Raw genomic sequence first — 10,401 nt, forward strand, 5'->3', positions numbered from 1 at the left:
CAGCTTCTTTTGGGGTCCATAGGTGATATTAGGGGTCCTAGAGACCCCTAATATCTCCATAAAGAGGACCTGTCAGTGTGCCTTTGCTATTATATAGGGGGTTGTTATCCCCCTTAGGGGGTTGTTATCCCCCTATATAATAGCAATAACAATAAGTGCAAAAAAAAAATAAAAATAAATAAAAGTAACACATAAAAGTAAAATAAAAGTCACATAAAGGGGAAAAAACCCCCCCAAAATGTTTAACTCCCCCACCCCCACGTTTACGCGCCTATAAACGTAAATACGCGTCCGGTGCCCCAGCGCGCAAAAATTACAATTGCGCTACACATGTTACATATCGCCGCGAACGTCGCAGTGAGAGCAATCATTTTAGGGCCATCAATCACTGATAACACTAAACTGATGAGCGGTAACAGCTTTTAAAGCGTCGCCTAGGGCCAATTTTGGGTATTATCGTTTTTTGAGGTTTCGCGCGCGCACGCAATTTTAAGGCTTGACATGTTTAGTGTCTTTTTACCCGACGTGACCCCATCTTTTATATTTTACCAAAAAATTGGGTAATAATAAATGTTTTATCATTTAATATAGGGGAAACTTTTTTTTTTAAATTTCGGTAATTTTTCCTTAATATAGTAAAAAAATAAAAACCCCCCAGTGGTGAATAAATACCACCAAAAGAAAGCTCTATCTGTCCCCAAAAAAGGGTATAAAATTCATTTCAGTACAGCGCTGCATGACGGAATAAATGTCAGTCAAAGTAACGCAGCGCTGAATACTGAAAAATGGCCTGGATGGGAAGGGGGTTTAACACCGCGGATGTCAACTGGTTAAGAATATATATTGAGTCACAAAAGTGTGATGGGATAACATTTTAATATACCAAATGAAGAAAAGAAAAAACATTTTTTTTTAAATGTAATCAGCATTTAAAAACTGCCGGCTCATGTAAATATAAGCGCTCTGCAATGACATGGACAAAATGCATACAGCGGGAATATCTACAAAGAAAAGCACATACATAATGCCTATTAGGCTAGGTTAACAACTAGGCAACTCCTGAACGTGTGGTTTTGTGCATGATTGTCGTGCAGTCGGGAGTCGCTAAGGTGTGAACTGATCGCGCTGTGTGCTCCATTATTTTTCCCACCATGATTCCACCTGTGCAAGTGAACACTATTGCGGCTAAAAAAAAAAAGCCATGAGTCGTGTGTCGCAAAAAAGGTACTTGTACCTTTAGCAATTGCCGCGCAGATGTCACCCCATTGAAATCAATGGGGCCACGCGGCAATCGCTGTGTGCACCTAAACAAGATTGCACAAACCCGATATGTATCGATATCGATATGTATGAGAGGCATTAGAAAAGTAATCTACCTAGCTATGAAGGCCAGATACAATTTTTTAATTGCTACTCCTTAAGCGCCCTGCAATGCCTCAGCTAGAGTGCGGAGGTTGCCTACCACTACAATAAAGTGTTTTTACCCAGTAACTATGAGAACTGGGAGGTATAATTTACCACATTCAGGAAAGCTCCTTTACCATACACATCTATACGCTAAAGACAATGGCCTACTAGATACTACACCCTAGTATGGTGCAGTTACTGGCTATGGCCACACCCTATAGCCAGTTTCACTTTAAGTGAAATTAAAACAGGCCAACACAACAGGTTTTAAAGCTAAACTCTGGGCAAACTGCTAAACAGATGAAATGCACATCTTGAAGCTGTCTGGGATGTATACACCCCTACTACCCAGCACATCTGTCTCGCAGAGCAGAAGACCTGATATTTTTATGCTGCAGTCAATTGCATGTCTTGCCCCAGTCTGTGACCGGTCATTGACAAGAGAAGCCGTAGCAAACAGATAAAGCTAATTTTTCTGTCGCTCTACACTTCCCTTCTATAAGCATGCTCCTTGTTTGCACCTTTGACTAGTGATCCCTGCTCAGACAGATCTCTGCTGTATTAGGGAAGTGCATGCATTTAAAAAAACACAGATGTTAAATTTGTGGCTTTAATATCTGCCTGTCATTAAACTTCAGCCAAATGCTGCTACTTCAGGAAGGCGGTGACCAATCAAGGTCACCAGTTCTTTAGTTTGAGGCTGAACTATACTAGAAAGAACTAGTTTGCCCCAAAAAAACATATTTACTACTAGCATGATTGGTTTGTTTTTGGTTTAAACACCAACCGGCACTTCGGCATCCACAAACCCAAGGACAAAAATAGAAAAAAAGTGCTAGTGTTTAAACCAATAACAAACCAAAATCATACTAGTAGTAAATACGTTTAACCCCTTCATGACTGAGGCCCTTTTTTCAATTTTTGCACCCATGTTATATTCCACATTTTAGACCTGAAAATGACGAGGTAAAGACAAATATAGCTAGACAGCCAAAGAAAAAAAAAAAAAAAAAACTTTTCCACTTTGGCTCAGCAAAAGAGGCCAATTTGGCTCATAAGCTATGACAAATTCTACAACTCTACCAAATCACCAATGTTGATTTTTGGGTACGTGCTTCACCTCAGTTTAGCATGCAAAACACACAAGTGTAATTCTTATTTTAGATGGTCTTTGGCCTCATGGTCTGATGGGGTTAACATATGGTAAAGACATAATTCAGACACTGGTAAGTTGACATTTTTATGTTTTATTCAAATTTTCTTTAGCCTGAAGAAACGCCAAAGCTTGTTTAGTCACACCGGTTGGTTACACTGTCACAGGACAAAACCAACCAATGCCTGCTAACACTACAGAATTTTTCATACTAAGATAAAGATACCTATGACAATTGGAACCAAATATTAGATATTGCTAAACATTCACTGGTCAACTGCCTTTACACTGGACCTAGGATCAAATAATTTACAATACATGTATGCCAAGTAATGTGCAAGTAAAACCTTATTAGGATCACAGTACTTCCCCTAAAACTGCCTTCCATCAGGATAGCACCATCTTTGTTTAGGCCTTACACAGTGTGAGCATCTAGTTTTACAAAGAGGCTGACCCAGAAGTGGCAATCATGTAACTTGTAGGGTCTGTGCAGTTCCTGGCTGTGTTCATAAATATCCAACAGTGATAAAAAGTAACCATTGTGACAGCGGAGGAATGTATTCATGCAAACTTGTAAGTTTACTGAAAGCACTACACAATACTCACAGTATAAAGACCACATTCACACTGAGCTACAACAAAATAAGCGCTTTCTCCAAACACCGATTTGAGCAGAGTGATTGAGCTTCGAGCTACAGTGCACATTTTGACATTGGGCTGCATCCAATCAAAAGCAGTCTTTGATGTGACAATTCATCTTCCCATTTCCTGCTTCTGTGGAGAGTAATCTCTGGGCAAAAGTGACACGTGTAGCACGACACATCGCACAAAAACGCCAGTAATGAGTGACATTGAGCTACACCATTGATGTCTATTGGGGCCAAGAAGTGCGAAATCTGCCCCCCAAAAAATCATGCTCAAGCTGCAGGCGACATTGAGCTTCAATATGTGAACCTCGCCATTGAAATGCATAAGAGCTACATTGAGCTTCATATTTGAGCAGAAAACAGGCTACAAAAAACTCAAGTGTGAATGGGGTCTAAAGCTGGCCATACATCTGTCAATTTTTTTTCGTGCACCCCACGGTGTGAACGGAAAAAAAAACATGAGTTGATTACCTGATAACTCTGTTTCCAGGAATCTTCCAGGACAGCCATCGAGAGCGATTTCCTCCACCACAAACAGCATGTCGATTGAGGAATTGCCGCTGTTTGCATTGCATTCTGACAGGTGCCGGCACCATTCAGAATACCCCATCAGAGCAGGCAGCTCATTGGCTGCCAGCTCTGATTGCACAAAGATTTTCCAGCCAGCTCCTTCAGCTGATCGAGGAATGCCAGCTGAAAGGGAGCGACAACCCCCCAGACTGCGAATTTTGACTGGTACATTAAAAACATGCCGAAATTCGCCACCTTAAAGTCTTATTGCTTGATTATATGGAAAGCATGTACACAACTCTAGGTTTGTTCAGCCGCTACAAGCGGCAAGTTAGCAAGCCGCTGCGCTGCAAGTTGGCGCTCAGCACCTCTAACTTAGCACTCGAAGCAGAAAAGAATGTGGCTGCAGAGTGCCGACTGTGATGTGCATAGTAAGAGAAGGTGAGGAGAAAGCACCAGCAGCCATAGTAACTGTGGGCACACCTGGCAGCAATAGAGATGGGCACCTGAGCCCCGATGGAGCAAATCACAATTCAGTGTGGAAAACTACGATTTAATGTTTTCATGGACGTGTGAATGAGTTTCCCCCTATAAAAAAAAAAAAAAAAAAACCAGTAGAAATTGCACTAATGGGAGAGTAACACTGAAACCTCCGACATTTTGCTTAGAACTGTACAGCCGCCGAAGCGTTCAGTGAAGCTGCTGCAGAACTACTCAGTGCTTGACTAAGGAACTGAATGCAGTTCTGATGTCAACTGTGAGCTGCTCCTAAAGCCAGAGACCAATAACCATATTGATTCCTGCCTGATTCCTACTAAAGCTGACCATACAACTTACAATTTATCTGCATACTTTCTGTGGTCAGATGTGAAAGGTGCAACAGATTCCTCCATCTACGCTAAACTGTGTGGATGGAGTAATCTCCACCTGGGCCAATCTGCTGCACTTTTTCCATCTGACCACAGAAAATCTGCAGATAAATTGTAAGGTGTATGGGCACCTTAAGGCGTGTTACAGCATCTTGAAAAATGGGAAGGCATTTGGGGACACCCCTTACTTTAATACAGCAAACCTTCCACACCAGTCTAAGGTGTACATTAAGGACTAAATTCTATCTGCTACATAATTCAGATTATCTAAATTAAACTAAATATTTACTCTTGGGGGGTTGTCAGATGTTAGTTGAGAGAAAAAAGTTCTCCAATAAACACCATTTAAAAGAACAGTCTTGTATTAACTGCAACACCCCAACGTCTAAAGCCAAAGCCTTTTCATTTTGGATGGAATGAGAAGTTAGAACCCCTGTCAGGTTTTTACAGGGGTGTCCTCACTGGGGAGATTCATCCTCTTTGTTCTTGTGGCTATAAGCTAGCCAGAAATGTTAAAAAAAATATTTAGTTGCTACCAGAACAGGAATAGAGGGGCAGTTTCCAAATTGGACACTGTCAACTTTTACTTCCCGTTTAGTCCACAAGACAGGACGTGAAAATAAATCTCCTCGATGGGAAGCAAACTTAAACATAAGACCCGACTGCAGGAAAATGATGGCTTTAGATACCTTAAAGAAAGCTTCCTTTTATAACCACACAGAACTAATGAGCAAAGTTTGCTTTGGCCCTGAAGCAGTTTGAATTGCTAACCAAAAGCCATTTCTTCTAACCAGATTTCTCACTGTCCCAGCAGGCAGTATGCTGGAAAAAACCTTCTTTGCCAAAATACTCAAAAAACCTTATATTCCTAAAAAAATGCTCTGCCTACCAATCTTTACCCAACAAAATGGCTTTAAAACACATGGCAAAGCATTTAACAGCAAACTAATAAGATACGGCAAACTAATAAGATACGTTTAAGTTTTAAATTGGTCCACCTCAATGACATCTTGTATTTTATGTACAGAATACAAGACAGTCTATAATTTGACGAGGGGCAGTCCTGTCGTTCATCCACCCCCTCCTCTGCCCTTGTCAATCCCAGAATGCTTTGTACTCAATAAAACACAAGCTGTTTTATCAATGGGTGTGGATGAAGGAAGGGAAGAGCGAATGCTATGCCAGCACTGTACAGGATTGGGTTAGAAATACAGTACATCTGTTATGAACACAACATTTTTAGCATCACCCGGCAGCTCTCTAGACGTAGTATACCCAACATTAGATACAACTTACCAGAACCAATGCAAGGTCAAGATAAGTTGCCTTTTTTTCTCACCCTAGAGCTGAGCTTTCAATGCAGCAAGTTAAATATCCAAATCACATTTGACCAATCAGATTTAGCTAGCCTCACTATCAAAGCTTCAGTGCAAAGCCACAGCGACTAACCTGACCTGGAAAACATTGGTAAATATTCCAAGCTAAATGGTAGAAGGGCCAACACCAAAAAGATATTAGCAACCTGATACAGGAGGCCTAGAATTCACAGAAGCACAACCAAGCAATAGCCAACATGGATTTAAGGTCCCTTTTATGGGTACGGTCTCTATTTCCTACATTGTATTTAGTACAACAGCAAGAGAGACTGAAGGAGACTGAATTTGTAGACAAAAAGAAAAAAAAAGTGTGTTTACTAACGATGCATTTCTCCCACACCAATATGCAGCGTGTTAACATGTAGCATATACGGGGGAAGGAGGGATGTGATCGCACCATCTGTCAGTCCGCGGGATTTTGCACACCTTCACTGATCAGCAGGAAGAACAGAAACTGCACAAAAGATTAAGCCAGGCAAGGACTGTTCCAAAAATAGATTCATCAAATCAGCAAGACTGATGGTGCCGTCTTCGATATAGGGATAAAGGGAAATAAATGTAACAATTATGAGAACACTGGAACCTCTTGAAGGTCACATGCCAGCTTGTTTAATATTACAGCATGAACATATAATTTAGGGTTTGTCATTACACTCAAGCCTGCAAGTTAAAACATATCTGATATTTTCTTTTTTATTAAAGCTGGGAAAAGACTTGCTGGTGATCTGATAGCAGCTATAGTAAACAGATGTGCTACTGTATAAATGACCTTGGTGAGAGTGAGGTGGTATTCGGATAAGGGTTTAAAGACAAATTAGATGAGAAGATAAGTTAAAACCAAGCAACATGCCATAGATATAGGATGCTGAAAAAGTCCACCCCGAGTAGCATTGCTGTAACATAAGGCCTTAAAATGATCATCAGTCAGGCCATACAGACACTGACAATGCCAGGCAACCATTAATACAATGAGCATGAGCAGTTCTGATGAACCTGAGCATTTGCTGCAGCATGCACACCGTCAAAGCAAAATAACCACTATGATAATTAGGCTAGGAACAATCTCATTTTCCATTGGAATCCGTTGACAAGGTGCAAAAAAAGCAGGGACGTCATTATGGGCCTAGTCACACAAATTTTGAATGGCACCCCAACACATCCATTATAAGAGGTCCACCAAAGTGGACTGTCCAGTGTGGTGAGCTGCAGCAACAAAGATACTAGAGCGCCATTATAACCTGCATTGTGATGCGTTGGTAGCACATTTAAAATCAACAGGCTGACCAACCATAGCAGATTAAAGTGTAAAATACCACAAGTTAAAAATCATGTGGTAACGCATGCACCACAGTGAATGGAAGGTGGGGGACAGAGTAAAGATGGCCATACACCATGTGAATTTCAGCTGGGACTTGAAGTGGGTGCTGCTGTATTCCGATTCAAATTGAACAGTGTATGGCCAGCTTAAAGTGACTAAATTCATTCAAGGATCCAAACTAATAACAAAAATGTATCTTATTTGTGCATCACTGTAGAGCCTCAAATCATCTCTGAATTGGTGCCGACAGTCCTTTCTTCTGGAGGGTGGCTACTTTTGTTCCCCATGGTCCCTGTGTGTTGTAAAGTAGCCACTGTTCCAAGCTTGCTCCTGTGAGACTACAATCTCATGTTTAGTTTACCAATTTATATTGAGACTGTAGTCCATCATGGGACTGAGCTTGGAGTGGTGGCTACTTTAAAACACATAGGGACCATGGGGGACAAAAGCAGCCACCCTCCAGAAGGAAGGACAGTGTAAGCACCAATTGAGATGATTTGGAGGATCTACAGCCGAGTGATACAAAGAAGATCTAGTTTGGGTACTTGAATGCATTTTTAATTCCAGCGTTTAGTGTTGCTTTAAGTGGAACTTACACCATTCTGTTTTTTTTCCATTCAACCCGTGGGTTGAACAAAAAGAAACTGAACAGATTCCTCCATTAATGCTTACACCGTCGAAAAATTTAACCCCAGCGTTTAGTGTAACTTTAAAGTGACAAATACAAGTTAACACACATGTGTCTTAATGGGCCCAAATTGGGAAGATAAGGATTGAAAGGTGGATCACACATGAAAGAAAACAGGTTCACAAATGGCCAAGCCTGAGGTGAAGTGCTACCAGGCCTTGTTATCCAGAAAAGAAAAATTGATTACTGGCATTACCAAATAATTTGGTGAAATGTACAGCTTTTGCCTCAACATTTTAGGAACTGGATTTTCTAACTACTAGAAATTGAGCCCATGAAGAAGATTTCCCAGCAGGCATGTGATTTGTACATTGCAAAACAAAGCCATTTCCTCATCCGCAGCAGTGATTACAACACATCAAGGACAATGCAGATCATGTGCATCAGAACTCAGTGGATGAGCCAAATCTGTTTTACTGTCCCCAGTTTACAACCAGCCATCAAGGAGAGCACAGGAATTAACCCAAAGGCTGACAGGACAGATGACTAGTCCCGAGCAGCCCCTCCCCCAGTCAGTCATTCTTCCCTCCGCAGTCATGTGACAACTCGCCAGCTGCTGGAATCACCCGAGTGACGTCAGCACCCCGGGCTCCCCCATGGGAAGACGGCAGACACCCGGATCGGAACGGACAGGCGTGCCGCCGGATCGGGGCGTGAAAAAAATAAAATCCCCGAACTGGTTCTGGGCTGTGGAAGCGGAAACGAAGTGTGACACAGGAGGAGACTCACACAGACAGCCAGTGAACCGAGGAGATGGAAAGATGGCAGGACGAAGCCGGTCACATGACTAAGGAAGAAGGAGCAGGCTGAGGCTGTGTGCTGGAAAACGATTGCCCATCTGCCCTACCCAGCCCATCCATAACATGTATACTACCCCTTACATTATACAGAGTTATCCATTATTAAACCTGACATGACAGCTAGATCACTCCTTATATTATACTGTAACCCTTCCATTATATACACATACTGACCCTTCCATTATACCCATTCTGTACAAAGCCATCAGTGTCATCGGAACAGACGGACGTGGAAGATGAGTACACTGTCGTCCTTTGTACGGCTGTCAGGTTATATACAGCCCGGAGACCATGTACTGCAATCTGCCCCATTACCCAGATCACCTTCGCCCATCACCAGGAGCCATCAATGGCCTCCAAGATATTGTAAAAATGAAAAAAAAAAAAAAGAAAAAATACAATGCTTCATATGTAAAAACAGGCATTACATATACTATATTATAAAAATGGTATACATATATACATGTATAGCAACACACATCCTCCATCCATCGATGACAGCAGCCTTCATTCAGCAGCCTATAATGGAGGCCCCCCGACCACCCATCACCACCATGGCTACCGTGAGGTGGACGGACTAAGAGAGGGGGGGGGAAGGTAAAAAACTCTCACCGCTGAACACCATGGCCGAAGAGGCTCCCATGACGGCGAAGAAGGCGGAGTACTCCGGTGCTGCGGCGCTGTCGGTAGACATGGTGTGCCGGGTTGTGTCCGCTGACTGAAAGGAGAAATAAACCTCCGGAGGGGAGCGAAGAGAGAGAATATAAGAGAGGCCTGGGGATTCACCGCAGCACAAAATGGCGTCCGGCCGGGTGGTCACGTGACGCGGCGCTTCCCTGTGCTTGGGCTCCGTGGCGCCCCGCCCACTGGCGGACTGAGAGGTGTTCTGTCAGAGGGCGGTGCTCAGTGCTGCCGCGGCCGTGCGTTGTTTGTGTTAGGGGGCTGGGGGCTGCACCGAGCTTTGAAAGGTTGATTTTTCCGCCTTAGTAGCTCGTTTTGGGGTGAGCGCTGGCCCGGTTTGTAGGGCGGCTGGTAGCGGCCTGGTCGTGTGTAGCAAGGTGTGTCAGGCGGGATTGGTTGGAGTGGTGGGGGTGAGGCGAGGTGCTGACATCTTTTATTAGCACTGCACATTGATAGGAATGACGGGTCAGGGAAGTCTCCAGCTAATGATAGGGACAAGGAGGTTCTACAAAAATAAAGCACCGGTTACCGTCCGGTATTCTGAGGGCCTGTTTAGAGTGACAGGAACGCGCATGTTCCATGCGTTCGCACACCGCGGTGCTACTCATTCTCAACGGCCCCCCCAACGCATTAAAGTGGAACCTCAGAGAACAACTGGTGGGTTCAGGCGTGCCTTTTATTACAGAAGAGATGGTAAAACGCGGCCGTTTCGCAAGAAAAATGCCTGCAAAAGTTCTGTCAGGATTGCGACAGATAGCTATACCGAATTCTGATGCAAGTTACGCCGTTTGTCGCACTACCCCGAAGCAGTTCCATAAAGAATCATAACACTGTGTATGAATTTTAGGGATTACATCTGATCTGCCTCGTTCGCCATCTTCTATAGCAGCGATCGGCAAGCTGTGGACCAACTACAAGTCCCATGAGGCATTGCAAGACTCTTGACAGCTAT

At 43.1% G+C, this 10,401-nt stretch overlaps 1 protein-coding gene across 1 annotated transcript in view; it reads right to left on the reverse strand.

Moving 5' to 3' along the window:
* The window catches only part of ATP6V0C (ATPase H+ transporting V0 subunit c), a 23,927-nt gene extending 14,394 nt beyond the window's left edge, over positions 1-9,533 (reverse strand). Inside the window, exon 1 of the mRNA XM_018570055.1 lies at positions 9,381-9,533. Within this exon, the coding sequence (XP_018425557.1) occupies positions 9,381-9,462 (82 nt within the window). The 5' untranslated portion in view covers positions 9,463-9,533. The remainder of the gene's footprint in view (positions 1-9,380) is intronic.
* Positions 9,534-10,401: the final 868 nt, after the last annotated feature.

Source organism: Nanorana parkeri, unplaced genomic scaffold, assembly GCF_000935625.1.
Source record: "Nanorana parkeri isolate BGI_ZX_2015 unplaced genomic scaffold, ASM93562v1 scaffold1448, whole genome shotgun sequence".
Lineage (NCBI taxonomy): Eukaryota > Metazoa > Chordata > Amphibia > Anura > Dicroglossidae > Nanorana > Nanorana parkeri.